The 22,985-nt window shown below is 39.7% G+C and overlaps 1 protein-coding gene across 1 annotated transcript in view; it reads right to left on the bottom strand.

Moving 5' to 3' along the window:
* LOC139657511 (voltage-gated delayed rectifier potassium channel KCNH8-like) overlaps nt 1-22,985 on the bottom strand; it is a 77,142-nt gene that overhangs the window by 13,632 nt on the left and 40,525 nt on the right. Inside the window, exons 8-11 of the mRNA XM_071535388.1 lie at nt 16,559-16,936; nt 12,118-12,317; nt 9,721-9,970; nt 3,726-3,940 (exon numbers count right to left, since the gene is read on the bottom strand). Coding sequence (XP_071391489.1) covers nt 3,726-3,940; nt 9,721-9,970; nt 12,118-12,317; nt 16,559-16,936 — 1,043 coding nt within the window. The remainder of the gene's footprint in view (nt 1-3,725; nt 3,941-9,720; nt 9,971-12,117; nt 12,318-16,558; nt 16,937-22,985) is intronic.

Below are 22,985 nucleotides of genomic sequence, written 5' to 3'. Positions count from 1 at the left end.
ATTTGTGCATGTGTGCATGTGTAAGTGAGTAGATGAATAAATGTGTTCAATTTCAACTGCACAGTTGTAGTCAAATACGATGCGAAGACTGTGGCACGGATGGGGAAGTTGCAGAACTGGCCACAAAGGTTTCTTTGCTGTTTCTTTTGTCACCAAGTATATGATATATTATATGAATTATGATATATCAAGTGCAGCACGGCAGCTCAGTGGTTAGCACTGTCACCTCACAGTAAGAAGGTCTTTTTTATTCCTGGCCATGGTCCTTTCTGTCACAGTCCAAAGACATGCAATCAGGTGGATTGGATATGTACACTGGAATATCACTAAGTGCATTTCTTTGTTTTGGTCTTCAGCTGAAAGTATGAATTATAACCAACATTAGCTGACACTAAAGCAGTGATTCTCAACCTTTTTCATTTCAAGGACCCTAATTTAGTCCACATTAGAGCCACAGACCCCCATCTGAAGAGATTTTGTCTCTCAGACCCAAATCTGAGAATATTTTATTGTTGATTTTGTCCAGAATCCCATGACTATCTGTGTTGTAGGTAGAGAGATAACAGAGAAACTATGATCAAAACAGTGATTCTTCTACATTCTCTAATTGTGTTAATTCTTGTATGAATGAAATAATCCTGAAGTTTAACAATTCATCCATTTGCTGTGGACCCCCTGGAACCCCCTCAAGGACCCCTGGTGATCCCCGGACCCCACGTTGAGAACCAGTGTACTAAAGAACAATAACAGCTTGCCCAATACTATCAATACAATACAATCAATTATTGAAAGACTCTTTCTATTTTTCTGGTGGATATTTTTGATTACTTCTACGTTCAGGAAGCCTATAATCCAGCTGATGGAAACACACCTAACTCTAATGCTTGACAATTGGATGGAAACATGACTAGTGAGGCTTGATGCAGCACCTGCGCTAAAATAATAAAGCTCTGTCTTTATGCTTCAATGCATGAATGAATTACATCCTTTTTCCCCACACAGAAGAGCCATACCTATGTTCCTCTGCTGTGTGTGTGTTTGTGTGTATGCACACGCGTGTGTGCGTGTGTCTTTTCATGCGTCTCTGCTTGCAGAGCGTCTATAAGCTACACCTGACAGAATTGTTGACCTGATATTTAATGGCTCCAGATGTTGTTTTTGTTGACAAGGCAGTCGGAAAAATTGTGTTCATTTGAGAGGGCTAAGCTGTTGGTGTAACAACAACTGGTCTAAGTTGGGCAATTACAGCCAGTCGGGGAGGTTGTCAGTCAAAATCAGGCAGGGTTCAGCATGTTGCCAGACTGACTAGACAGTCTCAATCTCAAGCTAAAAAAGCAAATGCCAAAGCAATATTATTATTCCAGTATTCAGCATGGTGATATGTTACATCCAGTGGTGGAAAGTAACTAAGTACATTTCCTCAAGTACTGTACTTAAGTACAATTTTGAGATACTTGTACTTTACTTGAGTATTTCCATTTGATGCTACTTTATACTTCCACTCCACTACATTTCAGAGGGAAATATTGTACTTTCTACTCCACTACATTTATTTGACAGCTTTAGTTACTTTTCAGATGGAGATTTGACACAATGGATAATATAACAAGCTTTTAAAATACAACACATTGTTAAAGATGAAACCAGTGGTTTCCAACCTTTCTGGCTTTTGACGTCTTACAAAAAGCAGTGTGTAGTCGGGTCACATTTCAGATGTCTATGAGTTGTTAACAGCTCCACCAAATAGTGATTTTTTCCCTCCAAACCTCACATGGTTTCATTTCAATAGATGTTCAAATGATCCAATATTTCAGCAAATATCAAAGATTAGAGAAAAAGTCCAAAAACCGAAAACAGATTTATGTATCAGAACTTTGTTTTTTCTTCTTTCCTCTCCCATTAATCATCTCACGACCCCTCAGATTGATCTGGTGACCCTTTGGAGGGGCCCGACCCCTAGGTTGGGAACCACTGGACTAAACTAGCTAACTGTATATAAAGTAGTTCAAACTAACTCCACCTCCAGCAGCTACAACAGTAACATGCTGCTTCCACACTGATGCTTCAGTATTAATAATCTAATGATGTCATATATAATAAAATATCAGTCAGAGGGACCAAACCACTACTTTTACTTTAATACTTTAACTACATTTTGCTGCTAATACTTATTTACTTTTACTTAAGTAGGATTTTTCATGCAGGACTTTTACTTGTAATGGAGTATTTTTACATTGCTGTATTGGTACCTTTACTTAAGTAAAGGATCAGAGTACTTCTTCCACCAGTGGTTACGTCTTCACTAGACGTTTCTGTTGGATCTCTGCTCTAATTAGCTAGGTTACGCCTCTCTTTTGTGAAAATTTGACATTATTGTTTTTTACAAACCGTTGTAGCTCAGTTGTGTAGGATTAGATAAGTTCTGTCGATATTGTTGCAATTCCTACTGGTCACCAATAGAGGCCAATAAAGATCATAGATTACTTAATACATGTTAACTGGAATTGATTGTAACGCGACATTGATCGGATTTTTCGTCTTCGTCTTCTGTCTTATTATGAGTATCGTCTTGGGTTTCCCACCTGGACAAGAACACAATTCTGGGGAAAAGACTGAATACTTGGATTTTCTGGCATGAATGTTTTTGGCATGAAAATAGTCAAAATTAAAGGTTTTGAATGTTCAGTAGCCTAAGCCATGTCCAGAGGCTGATGGTGAGCCTTCAGATGGTGGATCTTCCCACATGGATCTTTCCATATGGGGGGCCGGATCAGCTCAGTGTCAGCTAGGACTGGTAGTCACTCAGTATGGAAAATGCAGCGTTTCTTGCATCCATGATGTCAGTAGTGTGTAATGCCTTGGACATACAGTAGGTCTATGCTGCTTATTCATGTGCATTGTATTTAGAACTGAAATCTACCAGTAATTCCGTGGCATCTCAATCTTCCATATTTAGCTTATGTCTTTATTGGCTGCAATTCAGGCAGAAGCTGTGGCCTTTTCCTCAGTCGTAGCCAGATGGCTAATCCGTTTCAAGGGCAAAGCCATCACTCCACCATTGCATAAAATGTTGGGGGCATGGCACATCTAAAACTAATCTTAAAACTACTTTTCTCATGGTTCTACCCAGAATATTTGAAGTTTTGGTGCCTGTTTTTAAACTACTTTAAACAGGAATTCCATTTTGTGAATGCAGCATGACAACATGAGTTTAACTGACCTATTCATCTAAATATCTAATGATAAATCATATTGTAAAGTGCTTTACAACCCAGCAAAAAATGCAAAAGAGACTTTAAGAAGTTCAAAAAGCAGTCAAGTAAAGTGGCAGTGATTCTCAACCTTTTTCATATCAAGGACCCCTATTGTCCAAATTAGAGCCACAGACCCCCAATTATGAGATATTTTCTCTCTGACCCAAATCTGAGAATATTTTTATTGTTAGATACGATTTTGTCCAGAATTCCATGACTATCTGTATTGTAGGTAGAGAGATAACTAGTAGAGAGATAACTGAAACTATGATCAAAATAGTTCTTCTACATTCTCTAATTGTGTTAACCTCTTGTAAATGAAATAATGGTGAAGTTTAACAATTCATCAATTTGCTGGAGACCCCCTGGAACCCCCTCAAGGACCCCTGGTGGTCCCCGGACCCCACGTTGAGAACCACTGCACTTGGGTTTAGCAAGTCCAAAGACATACCATATCAGCTATGATCCTACCTCTGTGTTGTGTCCTTCCCGAAGATTGTATGTCAGATCGTGCTGGATCTCGGTGATGAACTTCTGGGCATAGTCGGGGTAGAGGCAGAGGACCTCACGGAGGCCTTTGAGGCTGATGTACTGCAGGTCACAGTAGGTCAGGGCCTTGACACAAGCGTTGGTCTTAATCACCTCCTCCTGGGTCAGACAATCAGAGCCAATCAGGTCACCCCGACCTGGAAAACAGGAACATACAAATTTTTATCTCTAATTTTACTCATCTTATTTTAACCCTTATTTTGGTTTATGCCTATAATCGCATGATTTTTTTTTGTTTTTTTTTTGTAAATTGACCAGTTTTAATGTTGAACTATGATTGTTTTACTCTTTCTGTGAAGCACCTTGGGATTTCATTGTATTTTAAAGTGTGCTATATAAATAAAATTCATTATTATTATTATTATTATACAAAGGGATGTAGTGGCGGCTAAGGTTAGACAACCAGTGTTGTATTGATCACCTCAACAATAAATATGTCATCAATCAAACTAAATCATGTCCATCATATCAGAGGTGGACTGGACCAGATCTAACTTTAATAAAAGCTCAGTATCTGCCCCACATATCATTCTGACGCTAGTGAAGAGGTACAATTACAAGTAAGGCACGGTGATATAGCTAAAATATCATATCTTGATATTTTCCTTCGTTTTTTTTTTCATAACTTTATTTAAAGAGTTTTACATTTATATAAACATATACACATATGAACAAACATACTGAACTCGCACGAACATAACCCTGCATAGTACCCACCCTTTATCCCTCCCTACCTCCCCTGGGACCAAGAGCGCACTCAAAAGGAAGGAACAATGAAATTAGGCAGATTAGCAAACATTTAGGGGAGAGAAGAAGAAGTAAAGGAATAAATTAATAAATTATGATAATACCTAAATAAAAAAAAAAGGTCCAATGTATAGTAGACATTAGTTATAGTAGCAATAGGCTAATTAGGAGAAACATCAGTCAGGTGGCATGGTATACAAGAGGGTCATTTCCTTTACATATTCAATAAATGGGGACCATACTTTAGTAAACTTGTCATTGGACCCGCTCAATGTATGTCTTATTTTCTCAAGCTAGAGCAAGGACAACACCTCCTATCCATCTCATGAAGGGGGGGGTGTTTGTTGGATTTCCAATTCATGAGAATTAATCTGCGTGCTATGAGGCTACTAAATGCTATTGCTTTCTTTTGTGCATTTGTGGCATGAGTTCCCACTGGTGTTACTCCAAAGATGGTGGTGAGTGGGTTGGGTTCAAGAGGTGTATTACATAGAACTGAAAGGCAGTCGAATACGGAGGACCAGAAATTGACTAGAGAGGGACAGGACCAGAACATGTGGCCTAACGAAACTGGGTTACTGCATCTAGGGCAGGTGGGGTTAACAGATGGGAATATTTTCCTTAGTTTTAACAGTATAACATTTTGCGTCTCACGTTTAGGTTCACACTGCCTAAGTTACAAACCAGGGCTTGTGAACAGAAGTCACATGGAAGTAGCTTGTTTATTGGACAGAGTTTTAGTAACCCACATCATCCTGCGAGATTAAAGATTTTGGCAGCCGGGGAGCGGGGGAGTCAAAACAAATCCGAATCCGGTTACTGTAGCTTTAACCACGGAGCTGGCCTGGAGCCTTTGCCGCAATTTAGCATCTCTGGTCTTCATACCAGGAAAGAACACATGAAGAAAAAGCTGAATCCGTTCAGTTCATTTTGGTAGGCTAGGCCAGTGGTTCTCAACGTGGGGTCCGGGGACCACCAGGGGTCCTTGAGGGGGTTCCAGGGGGTCCCCAGTAAATCGATGAATTATTAAACTTCAACATTATTTCATTTACAAGAAGTTAACACAATTAGAGAATGTAGAAGAATCACTGTTTTGGTCATAGTTTTACTGTGACCTCTCTACCTACAATGCAGATAGTCATGGGATTCTGGACAAAATCATATCTAACAATAAAAAATATTCTCAGATTTGGGTCTGAGAGACAAAATCTCATCAAATGGGGGTCTGTGGCTCTAATGTGGACTAAATTATGGGTCCATGACATGAAAAAGGTTGAGAATCACTGGGCTAGGCTTAGTAACTGTAACTGCTGTTGGAAATGAGGAGGGGCCAAATTGTCTCCACTTTTCACACCTTTTAAAAGTCAAAATTTAGTAATTGAATGTAATATTTTCAATCTAATATTTAATTAAAAAACAAACTAAAGTATGTTTTCAGCAGATTATTGAAGATTATTGAAGATTATTAGCTATTAGCAGTGTCAGCACAGCAGAGCAACAGCAACAGGTAGGAAAAAAGGAGTCAGATGTATTAGTGATTCCTACAGACAGTGTTGTAGACAGAAGGGTTCATATAGACTGGATGATATAGACAGTGCTGTAGACTGACTGGATGATATAAATTATAGAACTTGAATGGATAGAACGGTTATTCCCATTCAAATCAATGTTCCATGATGGCCGGAGCGGCGGCCATTTTTATGTGTAGGACCTAGTCTGTCGCCATGGATTGCTAATATGATAATGTTGACTAGAAGACTGCTGTAGACCAGAAGGACCCCTAATTTAGCCCACATTAGAGCCACGGATCTCAATTTGATGAGATTTTGTCTCTCAGACCCAAATCTAAGAATATTTTTTATTGTTAGATATGATTTTGTCCAGAATTCCATCACTATCTGTATTGTAGGTAAAGAGATAACTGAAACTATGGCGAAAACAGTCCTTCCTTCTACATTCTCTAATTGTAACTTATTGTAAATTAAGTAGCCTAATGGTGAAATTTAACACTTCCTCAATTTGCTATGGACCCCCTGGAACCTACTGAAGGACCCCTGGTGGTCCCCGGACCCCACGATGAGAACCACTGCTGTAGACTGAATGGATGATATAGAGTGTGGATTGACAGTGTTGTAGACTGCAGTAGGAAGTCTGTAGCATTCTTTCTCTTTACTTCTTCTCTCTCTGCTCTCTCTGCCTCGCTGCCTTCTCCTCAATGCAGCCACAAATCCAAAGTGGCAATGCCAAAACAATTTGTGTGTGTGTGTGTGTGTGTGTCTCTGTGTGTGTGTGAGAGAGAGAGAGAGAGAGAGAGAGCAAGATTCAGACAATGCGTGTGTGTATGAGAGAAACAAAATGTGTGTGTACGATTTAAGTGTGTGTATGTGTGTGTGTGTGTGTGTGTGTGCCTATTTGTGTGTGTGAGAGAGAGAAAGACAAAGAGTGTGGGTTTATGTGTCTATGAGAGAAGCGTGTGTGTGTGTGTGTGTGTGGCTGTGTTTCTGGGAGAGAGAAAAGACAAGGGAGGAAAAAAAAGAAAAGTGAGGAAAAGGAGGAGAGAGAGAATGTGTGTGTGTGTGTGTGTGTGTGTGTGTTTAGATGTCCATGTGCATGTGCATGCACACCAGGTCCAGGCCAATTAGATCACCTTCTTTCCTCTGTAGTCAATTATAAAGCAGGCACTTCATTATTTACACCAGTTTGATTATTAATATGAATAACATTGTCTGTTGCCAATCTGCTCCTTCTGCTTTACATGGACAACTGGTTCCAGTGTTTTGTGTGTGTGAGTGTGTGTGCTTCTCAATTCTGTTTCATCCATGCTATGCAGAATCATGGGAGTCTGTGTGTGTGTGTGTGTGTGTGTGTGGCATGCCTTTTTTTTGCATATGTTTTACATTTTAATTATCTAATGCATATGCTTGAGATGCTTGTGATGTTTGTTTACACATGTACCATAAGGTGAACAACTACCAACATAAACAAAGACACATATTTTGGCAGCATTTATTTTTATTTTTTATTTTTTATTTTTTTCTTGAAAAGACTCTTATTATGTCTTATTATGTCTTATTGGTAACACTTCACAATAAGGGTCACTAAGTTAAGGGTTAGTTAATGCTTAATAATTAATCAAGCATTAACTAATTAATTAATTAATTAATTAATGTGTCATTTACTAATGGTTTTCATGTTAACTAAGGTATTAATTTATACATTATTAAATAGTTTATAAAGATTATTATTGATTAATTGATTAAGACTATTAAATAATGTATAAATTAATACCTTAGTTAACATGAACACCATTAGTAAATTATTACCAGACACATTAGTTAACTGTTAATTAAGGGTCAGTTAATGCTTATTAAGCATTAACTGACCCTTAACTTAGTGACCCTAATTGTAAAGTGTTACCAATTTCAGTAAGGGTTTTACCGATGCAGGTTTTTGAAGGACAATACTGATATTTTTGGACTGGAGCTACTGATAGCTGATGGGCTAATATTCAATATCTGTAAATGTGAACATTATATAATAATAGTAATAATAATAATTTCAGGGAAAATGGTTAGGGAGGAACCTCCATCATATCAGAGGTGATATCTGATTTTTAATAGGAGGCCAATATCAGTGCCATATATTAGTCCAGTGATTCTCAACCTTTTTCATATCAAGGACACTAATTTAGTCCACATTAGAGCCACAGACCCCCATTTGATGAGATTTTGTCTCTCTGACCCAAATCTGAGAATATTTTTATTGTTAGATATGATTTTGTTAAGAATTCCATGACTATCTGTATTGTAGGTAGAGAGATAACAGAGAAACTATGATCAAAATAGTCATTCTTCTACATTCTCTAATTGTGTTAACCTTGTTAATTAAATGATGCTGAAGGTTAACAATTCATCATTTCGCTGGGGACCCCCTGGAACCCCCTCAAGGACCCCAGGTGGTCCCCGGACCCCACGTTGAGAAAAACTGTATTAGTCTAAACCTAGTTGTATCTATTTTCATGCCAAAAAAAAAAAAAAAGCGACAACAAGAATTCAAGTTTCCCTCAGAATTGTTTTCTTGTCAGGGCAGAAAAGCCTCTGAAACAACATTTAGACTGGGGTTCCATCAATACATCGGTTTGTCAAATCTACCAGACTCTCCTTGGATGCCATTCCCAACCTAGACCAGGACCTGCCACCAGCCTGGAAGTTGGATCCGTCCCTCAGTGAACCAGTAATAGACTGAAGAAAAGGTAACGCACTTGAATGGTGGGAACACAGCGAGGAGTGCTTCACCCTGCTGTCTCCTCTTGAAAAGAAATGCCTCTGTCCAATGTCTTTAGCCAAGTCGAGGATGTCAGAAGTAGGCTCAAAGGAGAAAATGCTGACAAGTTGTGCGTTATGCTTTACAATTTCGTGCTTCTCAACTGGGACTTTTAGTGCCTGCCAGTGATAAAGTATTATTACATTCCAGGACAGCTGAACCTGTTCGCCCTCTGTTCAAAAGGCAGGTGAAGTGAGACAGAAATGCTTTTATACCTTTGATGTTAACTAAGGTATTAATTTATACATTATTTAATAGTTTATAAAGATGACTATTAAATAATGTATACATTAATACCTTAGTTAACATGAACACCATTAGTGAATGATTACCAGACACATTAGTTAGCTGTTAATTAAGAGTTAGTTAATGCTTATTAAGCATTAACTAACCCTTAACTTAGTGACCTTTATTGTAAAGTGTTACCGTCTTATTTTAACAGACACTACTGTCCCTTGTCTTGAGAAACAAATAAAACTGCATTGGAATCAAGTGAAATGATCTCTCCCCATTGGCAGATTTCTTTCACTTATTTTTAGAAAACTAAGATTGTAATACTGAATACAAGATAAAATTGGTACAAAAAATATTTTTTCCGTGTTCAATCAGTCTGACCGAATGTCACAAATAAAAAGATGAGTAATTTGGGTTTTTGGAGGGTGATACCGACAAGCTGCCAATAGCCGATATTTGGTGCCGATGTTCAAAATCTTTAAATTTGACCATTTTCATGTCAATAAATTAAAAAAAACATACATGGTAACCCTTTAAATTCATACACGTGTGGAATCTGATCAAAAATCCATATCCATATCCTTATAGTCAAACCCCAGTCTTCATTCCTTACCCAGTATGGCGAGCACGGTGTTATCCTTCAGTACTTCCATGGAGCCAGAGCATACGAAGTAGATAGCCTGGAGGGCGTCGCCCTGGCGGATGAGGAACTCCCCGGGAGCGCAGAAGGAGGTCTTGATGATGAGGGAGAGGGAGCGCAGGCACCCCCTGCTGGCCGACTCAAAGAGTGACAGCTGCAGCAGCTCCTTGTTCAGGTGCATGGCGATGTCGGCCCTCAGCTCGTCCGGGAAGTCCTTCAGCAGCTATGGAAAGAATGAGAATGAAAGGAAGCATTTTTTTCCTCCATAATGAAACAAACAAAAGAATGGAGGCCTATGGATCCCGACTATGGATCAGTTTCCGTCCATTTGTTCATTTATTCATCCGTCCATTCATCCACCCGCACAGCCACTAGTCTGGAGCCAATGACACTGACAGCGTGATCTCATAAAATTTTGTGAAATGAGCATGAACTCTGAAGCACAGACTACGTCTTCTGGTTACGAATTATTGGACACACCATTTTCACTGCTAACGGTTATGTTTAGCCAAGGAAACGGAATAGTTCACCCAAAAATGAAAATTTTGCCAATATCTACTCACCCTCAGGTCAGTTGATACACTGCAGTAGTTTGTATGTCAGTATAACACAGCGAGTTTGCTAGCGCTGCTCCGTAGCAGCCTTCTCCAAAACAGCTGGAGTGAATGGAGACTGTTTCTTTGGAGTTCCAAAAACGGCAAGAAATTACCATAAAATGACTCCACACAGCATAATCGTGTTCTGAAGCCAAACGATTGCACTGCGGGTGCAAAAGTCCAATATTTATCTCAACACACATACAAGTCACAGGCTGATATGTATAGTCCAATTTAAATTGCGAAATGTAAAAAGTGAAATTATATGGAATTTTATTAATTTATTTATATTTTTAAAATGAAACTTTTTATAAGAAATAAAAAAAATGCAGATGCAGTTTTCACTCTGTATTGTTATATACAAAAAAAGTCACCAGAATGCAGGAAATGAGGTAGCTGAATCTTACAATCTTCTACGGGAGTAAAAGTGAATGAGTGGCATCCTGGTGGATCAGTGGTCTAAGGCGCGTACCATGTAGACGCAATGTCCTAGGTTTGAATCTATCCCCCTCTCTTTCCCGATCTTTCCTGTCTCACAAAATACCAAAAAATTACATTACAAAAGTACATTCTGTTGTGTCTCAGAGAGGAATTGTGCAGTCGCATGCTAACGGATATTTCAGAAAAACAAATCTCCCACGTGGTAACTTTTTTTTAAGCAAGAAGCAGCCAAATCCACATCATTCTTTTGTCTTCCGGGTTTGATTTTCCGACAGAATAGCATGTGAATGCAATGCTGTTTGGCACCCGACTTGGAAGTCCCAGATATCAGACCTAAGAAGACCTGCAGACTTTACAAATCCATGTGCGCGTTCAGCTAAATTACCACGCAAAAATAAAGCAACTTTGACAAAAATAAACCTGGGCAGGATGTTCACTGTGATGTACCACTATGTAGTGCTATCCAAAAGCAAGTCTCTGTGAGTTGAATGAAATAATGGAATGAATGGAAACGAATGGCTGCCTGGGAGGAAAAACGCATTCAAACATCTAAACAAATATGGTATGCTTTGGAAAATGACTGGTAGTAATGTAAAGTATGTGTGCTGTGTAGCAAATGGGCTAAAACATGCAAAAACAGTACGGTCCTTTAAAGTTTAAAATTCTCTCCATCATATATCGTGTTAGCAGGCTAAAGCTAGATTTGAAGCCATGGTGGATGAACATTGACCAATGCACCATTGCAACAAAATTTTAGCTAAAATCTTGTACTGAGCAGAGACACCATAGAAGTGTGACTTGCATGGCCATGAAGCCAGATGGTTGCCCTTGAGGAATAGAATAGTGTGTATGTATAGTACATGCGAACATGTGTGTGTGTGTGTGTGTGTGTGTGTGTGTGTGTATAACCATGGTTAACACCCAAATCCTCTCAATGACTTTGAGCCCTTGCTTTAGTCAAAAGTGGGCAAGATGGCTGGGTATGCACTTTTCATTTTAGAAGCCAATACGATTGCTCCCATTGTAATCGACAAGGTCAGTCTAATCTGGAAAAGTCATGAATGATTGGGCAATATTGTCATGTCCAATCAGAAATGAGGACATGGAACCGCGGATTCCTAACACATCTGTTTCATGTTTTCATTTCAGAAAAAAAATGGCAGTGGCACACTTAAAGCCAGAGAATTCACAAATGGGAGAGTGCTACTCATTCACATTCCCCACCCATGTTTTCCCATCTGATCCGGATATTCGAACCGGCAACCTTCCAATCTCAAGCCAGCTTCTCTAACCTCTAGTCCACCACTCCCCATCATTCCTGAGTCCCTCTTACCTCACTGACGTCGATGCCGTTGTTGACAGACCAGGTCGTCTGGAAACACTCCATCATGCGTTGCTCCAGGGCCTTGGGCAGCCGATGCACCCGGATAAAGTCTTTCAGGTCCTTGGTGCGGGTGTGATAGAGGGACCGGCGCGAGTACATCCTCTGGATGATGGCCGTGACATTACCAAACACCACGGCGTGCATTAATGCTGTGAAGGAGAGAGACAATTCAATTCAATTCAATTCAATAAATCTTTATTGTGCCCGGAGGGCAATTCTGGTGCAGCATAAAAAACATGGGAGAAACATACTGTACATACGACAACAACAAAAACTCAATAAACAGCGAGTAATAACAAACATCAAGTTAGCAAAATGAGTATAAAAAAAGTGCAAGTAGTCGGATATGCAACAATAACAGGTGGGCTATAGTTTATGGTTGATGGCAGCAATTGCCTTAGGAATGAAGGAGCCCTGAGCTCTGGAGCTCCTGAGCCTCGGGACCCTGTACCTCCGCCTAGAGGGCAGAAGGTGGAACTCCTGGCGCAAGGGGTGGGATGGGTCGTCCAGGATGGAGGTGGCCTTTCTGACCAGGTGTCTGTTGTACAGAGCGGAGAGACTGAGCTGGGACACCCCTGTAATGTTAGAGCAGCTGTTCACCACTCTCTGTAGCTTTGTCTTACTCCTCACTTTAAGATTCCCAAACCAGCAGATCAGGACAAAAGTTAAAATTGATTCAATAAAAGATCTATAAAACAGAGTCATAACTGTATTGTCCACATTAAAAGAGTTTAACTTCCTCAATAAAAACAGTCTTTGTTGTGCTCTGGAGTGGATGGCGTTTGTGTTGTCCTCCCATTGCAATTTGTCATCGATGATTGTGCCCAGGTATTTGTAGGTACTAACAATGTCAACTGTGTTACCTACTATGACAGACAAAGAGAGGGACACACCAGAATAGCTTGTCTCAGTAATTGTCCAAGCATGTTTGGACAGTTTATTTGAACTCTGGAGCATTTGCTCATTTAGTACAGTTTAGTACATGTGGCCAGGTGGGAACAATGCCATTCAAACTCAGGCGGCACCAAATAACCGCATCGAGATGCCTGAAAAAGCAAGTTTAGTTTCAAGAAAACTAAGGTGGTTCATTAGGAGTGAGAACATACTCCGAACCGACTACAGGAAACAACGCCAAAATACAAGGAGTCATGGGTATAAGGAGACAGATGTTGAAATCTGATAGCCAGAAGTCCCGCATGCTTGGGAGGTCTAGCATAACAAAATGAAGTGAGGGTAAACCTGATGCTCATATTGAGTTTGTTTCTTCATGTGTTCTTAACTGGTATGAACACCAGAGAGGGTCAGTTACAGCAAAGAGCACAGACAAGTCCATCATGCTTAGCTAAATAATAATAATAATAATAATAATAATATTAGCATAATAAAATGACCCCCCCCCCCCCATAGCCCATGAGCACTGCTGTTGCTGAAAATGTGTTTTATGTATTTTAATTGCTCTTCACTGTCTGTTCTATACTGTGTACTGTCTGTTTTATACTGTGTACTGTCTGTTTTATACTGTGTCCTGTCTGTTTTATACTGTGTACAGTCTGTTTTTATTGTGTTGCCAGATTGCCGAAGACAAATTTCCATTTTATGTAAATTTAATGGACAATAAAGTTTTTCTTATCTTATCTTATCTTAAAGTTACAGGGACTGGAATGAGATTTGTTTTGATCCCCCCTGCCACCAAAATCTCTTACCTGCCAAGATGACAGGTAAACAAAACGCTGTCCAATAAACAAGCTACCTGTGAGCCCATGTGACTTTTGCTTACAAGCTCTAGTGTGAAACAAACCAAATACAGAATTGTAATGTAAGTTAACTTTTCCACTATGACCACAGAAAACCAACTGTAGGTGTGACTGGACCCTAGAAGAAACTTGGCAACTAAAGTCCTCATAAAAAAATCATGGCAAGAAAGACATGAACATCTTGGTTTACACTGCAAACTAAATGAGATTTCAGATGAAATCCTAAATATCTTCCTGTCAGAGATGTTGAGAGATGATGAGAGTCCAAAATTTGTGGAAATAAAATATATACAGAATATATACAGAATATATAAAGTAGTATTCCAGACATTTCTGTCCTCCCTAACACCATGAAACTCTCAGCAGTGCTCAGCGAGGAGGAAAAGTGTGTGTGTGTGTGTGTGTGTGTGTGTGTGTGTGTTGACACAAAGTTGGTCTCAGCATGCTACCAACTTGATAAATGTTAGTTCATCTTAGACTGACACATTTTTTTTTTTTTTGTCAGCAGCAAAACATGTACCCTTTTTCATGTTACACTGATTCATGTGTACATTTTTATTTTTTAGTAGTAGTATTTTGTAGTGTCATGCAGCCATTTACTAATGAAAATGTAACAATCTCTTTGCTTTGCGATGTACCAAAAATATTTTGGCAATATTGGTTATTTTCCATTTATGGCAATAAAGCTTATTTGAGATAGACATTTTGAGAGAGAGGGAGTTGAGAGGTATGTCAGCATTCAAACTGCTTATTCAAATTCATCTATACACCATCTATACATCAGAAATAGTCCTAAAGCTGAGATGAGATGTTTAAAAAAAAAAAAAAAAAATGTAAATATACAGAACATATTTTATAGATTTTACACAAATTTAAGTATACTGAATAGAGGCAAAAAAAATATCAGTACACAAAATTCTATTCTTGTCACAGTTGAAAAGCCTCTGAAACAGCATGAAGACCATCATGGGACACTAAAACTCTCCATTGAATCCCAGGACAATGGCAATAGTAATATATTCATGCATATTTGCGTGGAATCTGATCAAAATGTCTCAGTAGAATCAGTTCAGAGCTTCTCATAGACAACCAGTGTAGTAAATATGTAATCAATCAAACTGCATCATATCCATCATATCAGAGGTGGACCACACTGACTGGACCAGATCCCATTTTTAACAAAAGGACAATATCTACAGAGTATATTGATCTAACCCTATTTTCTACCTTTCTTCTTTCTTTCATTCTTTTATCCCACTATCTGTTTCTCTCTCTGGATTATAATCAGATTAGAAGAGGGAATCAAAGCTTCCTCTGCCTGTAGCTTCACACCACATCACCAGTTGCCATTCTTCCAACTTGGACCCATCCCTACAGTGACGTGTGTGTGTGTGTGTGTGTGTGTGCGTGTGTGTGTGTGTGTGTGTGTGTATGTGTGGCTAGTCATTGAGTCATATCCCAGTGAGTCATCCATTAATATGCAGTTACAACACAAGACAGGACACAAGGTCCGTATGACACAACAGAAAAACAAACAACAAACAGGACTGACATTAGATCCTGTTTGCCTTTCTGAGGCATCAACTATTTGCTTTTCAATGGGAACTCAATAGAATATAATATAATAGAATATAATAGAATAGAATAGAATAGAACAGAATAGAATAGAATAGAATAGAATGACTTTTTCTTAGAGGTACTTCAGAAACGGTGACACTGGACCATGAATCTCTTTTAAATCTCCCCTAATGAAGGAATTGACAGGATTCAATAGATGGAAGGTAACACTTTACAATAAGGGGTTAGGGGTTAGGTTAATGCTTAATAAGCGTTAGTTGATGCTTAATAAGCATTAACTAACCCTAAATTAACAGTTAACTAATGTGTAATTTACTAATAGTGTTCATGTTAACTAAGGTATTAATTTATACATTATTTAATAGTTTATAAAGATGACTATTAAATAATGTATAAATTAATACTTTAGTTAACATGAACACCATTAGTAAATGATTACCAGACACATTAGTTAACTGTTGATTAAGGGTTAGTTAACGCTTATTAAGCATTAACTAACCCTTAACTTAGTGGCCCTTATTGTAAAGTGTTACCAGATAGGATTCAATTAAACTCTAACCTATATCTGTCAATCTGAAAACCTGCAAAGATTTCCATATTTTCTCCTGTGAAGTTTAAAAATGGATTTTAAGTAACCAGTGTGTGTGTGTGTGTGTGTGTCTGTGTGTGTGTGTGTGTGGATGTCAATAGGTTGTTGGTCCATTTGTAGTGGAGATGATAGGTTTTGCTCTGTGTTTTATTGTTTCTGTTCACCTGCCCAGGGACTACAGATGGAAATTAGCTAGCAGCTAAATCTGGTACAAAGCATCTTCTCTCTTTGTTTGAGATTAATGTATTTTGTACATGGTCTCTGATAAACTCAATAAACTAAACTAAACTAAACTAAATATCTACAGTAGGATGTACTCTGGTGCAAATGGATTTTTGCACTTATTCTTCCTATTATCATCATGGATGCCTTGAAAATTGTTGATTCATTTATTTTTATGTGTGGTATTGCCGGCTCACATTTTTGAAAGCGTGAGTTTTTCCAGTGCAGATGTCGCGGCGTTGCTCACCTCCAATGAGCATGGTGCAGATGGAGAAGATCTTCTCGGAGTCGGTGTTGGCCGAGACGTTACCGAAGCCCACGCTGGTCAGGCTGCTCAGGGCGAAGTACAGCGAAGTCACATAGGAGCTCCTGACCGACGGGCCGCCACCCAGCGCCGTCCCCGACCCGTTCGGCTGCCTCGCCCCGGCCCTGCTGGCGTTCCAGTGGCCCGAACCCAGCAGACCCGGGCCAGTCAGTGACTCCGACCCAGAGGCGTTCCAGTGATTGTAATTGGCCGGCCCGCCCGTCATGGTGCCCTGCGGCGAATCAGAGACTCCCAGCAGGGAGGTCAGCGGCGCCAGGAAGTACGGCGTTCCCAAGCGTTTAGCCAGTTCATGGAGCCAGCCTGGTGGGGGGAGAGGGACAGTCAGGAAGAGTTAGCGTTTCTGTCAGTTTAATGAGAATGCACCAGCGCTTGTTTGATGACCTTTACTAGACGGCTTCGTTAGCAGTGGTAACGAGGCTGGAAGGGCATAGTAATTATTTCAGTGTGTTGGTGTTTGTGTGTTTGGGAAGGGTGTACAGGACAGACAGTGTGCACTCGCATTTGATGGCCTGCTTATGCGCCTGGTTCTGTATGTGTGTGTGTGTGTGTCTGAGTGTATGCCTTGTCATGCCTCGTCATGTTTTGGCAGCTGTTTCAAGATGGACTTGATACTTTATATGTGTGTGCGTATGTACAGTACATCCGAGTATGAGTGGATGCCTTAATGCTATGTGTGTCTTGACCACTCATCCGAGTTACGTTTTAGAAAAGAGAACGTTGTTACATGCAGTTTTTTCCATGAAACTCTAAAAGGATGAGAGGACAAAGTTCAAACAAGCAAATAACATGTTGTCCCCCACCACTGATGTAGTTCCACCCTTGGGTCAGTCAGTGATTGCTGAGTGAACTTGAAATATGAGTGAAATTGTATAAGCATTTTGGTATGGGACAATGAAAGGACAGATTGACCATATATTTCTGTTGCCTACTCTCCTCAGAATTAGGCTTACAAGTTATATCTTGAAATGTCGTAACTGTAATTGTCCTGTTTTTACTCAATACAGTACAAAATATAAGAACTACAATACGCAATAAATACAATCCGTACATTACACAATGTGCACTACAATACAATTTATAATACAATATACAATATAACATACAACACCAGGAGCATGAGTGTTATGAATAATATAAATGCTAAATGATAAGTGATATATGGTATTGCACAGTAGGTAAGTGGTAATATGATGTAAGTAGTCAGCACTGATGGCACAGTGGTAGTGCAGTGATGATGCAATAACAGTACAACAGTCCAACAACTGGACAATAACTACAGTGTCTTGTGGTTAGAGGTTTGCCCAAAAATTCTCCATTGACTCTCACTTCAACACATCAACCCAGTCTGATGTCTCCAAGTGTGTAGTGTGTGTAGACTATTATGTTACCTATGATAACTTTAACTGTATTGCTTTACCACTGAGTCCCCATTCATTGTCCCCCACATTGTATGATAACTTTAACTGTATGACCTGCTTTACCACTGAGTCCCCATTCATTGTCAATGCTGCCCCCTAGTGGCACAAAGTCAACGTTACAGTGTGACTAACTAACAAACGAACGAACGGACGGACGGACGGACGGACGGACGGACGGACGGAGACCGATCCATAGTCCCCCCTTTGGTGGGGGACAACTAGATTCTTTAATTTGAAAAAATGGAAATTACAAAATAAAGTGCAAAAACAAAGTAAAGCCAGGTTACTCTTCATGTCTTTGCTGACTGCCCGTTCAGTGTGAATGGCTCCACAATTGACCAATTTACAATGATCAAGTTTGTGATGCTTATGGAGAGCCCACAAAATGTGTACTCTGCAATGGATGGGATTTAAAATGTAGCTAAATACATACTTCAGTAAAAATATACTTATGTAAAATTACTGACTAAAATACTCAAAAAAGTGCAATTACACAAAAAAACTACTTAATTCCAGTAACGTGAGTAAATGTAATTAGTTACTTCCACCCTTGCCATTGAGCACAGTAGGGGGAAAAAACTTGAAACAGTTTGTCCAGTACTGTGAGGACTTTCTGCTTGGATTTTCTGTTGATGAAGTTAGAGTTTTGAGTATCTGTACTGGATACTCGTTTTGCCTGATCAATTGGTCCACCCCTAGTTTAAATAATTCCTGCAATTACAATATTCACTCCAGTTGTTTTGGTTGGTTACTATATTGACATGTAAACTTCACCAGTATTTCAACTGACACGAGGGTGAAGAGATAATGTTGATGACTGAGCATTCCTGAGTATTCAACACAGTCAAGCAGTGCTTATCACCAATTCCCTGCAGCCCTCCATGAACCCAGTGTACACTGTGAGACTGTCACTGGCCAGAACTCCAGCTCATTGGTGTTTCCTGCTCACCGTTTCCTGTGCTCAATACAACTCAGGTTAGAAACCTCCCAGCTCCGAGAAAGAGTGCTTAACATCTGTAAGCTCCAGCTGTTTAGTAGAAACCACTATCTGTCTACGCAGTTGCGTCACAAATCTTCCAGCAACCACATCTGGCTCCATCATAGAGGTCCACAGGACGATAGACAGAACAAATAGCCTGCTCCGCCAAACAGTGAATCATGTGGCAGCAACTCAGTATATAAAGCATGCAGACATGGTGAAGTGGTTTAGTTTGACCAAACATTACAATGTGCAAGACACGTGATCTAAGCGACTCTGACTCTGATTGTTGGTGCCAGATGTGGTGGTTCCAGCACCTCAGAAACAGATGCCCTCTTGGGAGTCTCTTGGGAGTTTACAGAGAATGGTGCGATAAACATAACTAGTGAGCAAAAACACCCAACCCGTTCTCATTCCCAACTCGTCCTAGGGCTGGGCGATATGGTTGAAATCAATATCACGATAATCATAAGGATTTTTCTCGATATCAATATATATCACGATATGGTTCATGTATGCAAAATCGCGTTAATCAAATTAATGCTCATCTCATTGAACCAAATGGTAATGTTAGGTGTGATGTCAAACAAAACAGAAATATTCAAATAATATTCCTATCATACCTCATTTTATGAGAGTTTTTACGTGAAATGTGCTTTTCATCATCAAGTTAGACAGCAGAAATGTGTGTCATGATATTAAAATATCTTCATATCATCACCATATGATTCCACTGAAAGACGGTAAACGATAAAATTGAATTATCGCCCAGCCCTAACTCGTCCTATGTTGACTCTTTGTCAAATCCCTTGGTTTCACGATAACGTGGCCATTTTGAACACTCAGGGTGGGGAAACTGTCCCTGGAAGAGCAGGTCCAGCTGCTCTACACTTAGTATTTCACAGATTCACACTGAAAAACATATCAGAAACTAGAAGGGCACTCTGAGAGCGCAGACCTCCACCAAGGCCAATAGTCCAGTCTGCTATGATATGCAAATTTCGTGAGTCGGATCCGATCCGCTTCAAAATTTAATGGGTTCTTCCTTGGCCCATGCTACACCCTTCAACGAAGTTTCATGAAAATCGGCCCAGTAGTTTTTCTGTAATCCTGCTGACAAACAAACAAACAAACAAACCAACGGCACCGAAAACATAACCTCCTTTGCGGAGGTAACAAATTTGGCCCATTATCTCTACCTACCAGATTCTAGTCTAGGCAGCTAGCTAGCTAGTAGCTAACTAACTAGTCAGCTAACTAGCTAACTTCCAGTCCTCACTTATGTGTTGAAGTAACGCTAGATTTATGCCGATCTTCCAGGTACAATTTCCCACCCTGAGTGTTCAAAATGGCCGCCGTGTGAATAAGGTCAATGGGCTATAGCACCAGATGACCAACCGGTACTAGAAATGTGTAACTAATAAATTGGACAGTGACTGTATAATAACCAAGCTAGAAAAAACAGAGACATCTGAAAGACATTGTTGTGGTGTGGATGTAGGTCAATTCAGTAATGTTATGCCCTCTTTTCTGGGCTTCCAAAGAGGACTGTAAGGCAACTACAGCTTACCCAGGTTGCTGCAGCTCACGTCTTGACTACAAAGACAGAGCACATAACACCTGTTCAGTCAGGAACACTCTCGTCAGGAAGTTGAATCCATTATCGTACGAATGGTTCTACAGTTGTATTTGTCTGTACAGGTTCTGCTCTCTAGGGTGCTCCCCGTATGAATCCAAGCAGTATGTTTCAGCAGGGAATGCAATACACACAACAGAACCCAGCAGACACATATCATTGAGATATGGAATATACATAATTCCACGAGACAAGCCTAGAGAAGCATACCATCACACGTATATTGATTAAGACGGAACCGGACAGGAGGAGGCTGGGGCGGTGCAGGGAGTAAGCAGCGCAAACTGTCAATAGCAGCATGGAGCGGACAGCATAAATGGACCGCCTTGTTTGAAGTGTTTGGATCAGCTGACAATCAGGTGATGCGGCAGACATGACTTGCATGTCCTGAACTAACTCGATGTTTAATTTCTTAGATCTCTCCACTGACTTCACTGAGCACAAGGTTTGATTTCAAGATTTTGCTCCTGCTACAAAGCTCTGGTCTGGCTCCACATTACATTTCTGACCTGCGTATCAGTTCATTCAGCCAACTCAGTTAACAGAATATTGAGAATGAATGCAAATATAGATACTGTGTTCAGTGTGGAGTCTAGGCTCTGATCTTGTCACTCCCTGCGAGCATACACCTGATGACAGGGAACTTCCCCCCCAAAGCTATCAGATACAGAGCCGGATTCCAACTATTCTATTTCCGGTGGAGCACCCACCATGTGGCCTGCACCAATATCTCAATGCAAGCTATGTATCTTAGGATCAAGCAAGGTCATTGTAACATTATGTGGAACCTTCTATGTGTGGGCCAGGCACTAGTCGCCGTGTGGCCATTGTCCTACTAGACACCATTGACCAAGGACCCCTAATTTAGTACACATTTTGGCCACAGACTCCCATTTGATAAGATTTTGTCTCTCAAACTCAAATCTGAGAGTAGTTTTTTTTGTTAGATATGATTTTGTCCAAAATTCCATGACTATCTGTGTTGTAGGTACAGACATTCAAACTATGATCAAAATGGTCATTCTTCTACATTCTCTAATTCAGTGGTTCTCAACGTGAGGTCCAGGGACCAGCAGGGGTCCTTGATGGGGTTCCATGGGGTCCCCAGCAAACTGATGAATTTTTAAACTTCATCATTATTTCATTTACAAGAAGTAGAGAATGTAGAAGAATTACTATTTTGAGCATAGTTTCACTGTTACCTACAATACAGATAGTCATGGAATTCTGGACAAAATCTTATCTAACAATAAAAATATTCTCAGATATTCTCAGAAATCTTATCAAATGTGGGTCCGTGGCCCAAATGTGGACTAAATTAGGGGTCCTTGATATGAAAAAGAATCATTGCTCTAATTCTCTAATTGTGTTAACTTCTTGTAAATGAAATAATTGTGCTGGTCCCCAGCACCCTAACCCTAACCCTAACCCTTCAGGTTCGCTTTTCACTTGATTGGCATCAGGTGTGGGTTTACAAAGACTTTCTGTGCCAACAGGTGGTAATAATTACAGATCATGTGACAACATGAATTCCAAATCATGTGACAACAGAAGTCATCACTATATCACAACATCAGTTTTACATTACTTACAGTATTTGATGAGAAACACACAAGATAACGATAACAAATACAACAATAACAAATATCATCATGGTCGAACTGTCAAAATATCAAAATATCAAAACATCAAAACATTGTGGTCAAACTATTTCTACTTAACACACTACAAGTACCGTTTCCACAAATGAGGCCACAAATTGGCAGCAATATCAATACAGCACAACTCTACATAGTCATCTAATGCCTTATATTAGGTAGGGGAAGGGGTCAATATCGGGGGAGATCTATGGTACCTCATCTCTTTTTTATAGAGGAAGGGGTCAGTGCCAGAGGAGATCTATAGTACTATAGATAGACAGTTCGACCATGATGATATTTGTTATTGTTGTATTTGTTATCGTTATCTTGTGTGTTTCTCATCAAATTCTGTAAGTAATGTAAAACTGATGTTGTGATATAGTGATGACTTCTGTTGTCACATGATCTGTAATTATTACCACCTGTTGGCACAGAAAGTCTTTGTAAACCCACACCTGATGCCAATCAAGTGAAAAGCGAACCTGAAGAAGCCACAATGCGAAACGCGTTGTTCGCCCCAATATTTTATATGAATTAAACTAAAAAAGTCGATTTGAACAATCCTGGTGTGCGCTGGATTACTTTGATCTTGAATATTTATAAATAGTTATGACATGCGATAAGTATTGGCGGAATAGATCTGCTTATAGCTTGCTGCTGCACATGCATTAGACTT

This window comes from Centroberyx affinis, unplaced genomic scaffold (assembly GCF_046629955.1).
Source record: "Centroberyx affinis isolate AG114_WGS23_722 - 3 ecotype Tasmania unplaced genomic scaffold, CSIRO-AGI_Caff_v1 ptg002696l_1, whole genome shotgun sequence".
Classification (NCBI taxonomy): domain Eukaryota; kingdom Metazoa; phylum Chordata; class Actinopteri; order Beryciformes; family Berycidae; genus Centroberyx; species Centroberyx affinis.
This window is presented reverse-complemented; position numbering and strand designations above follow the sequence as displayed.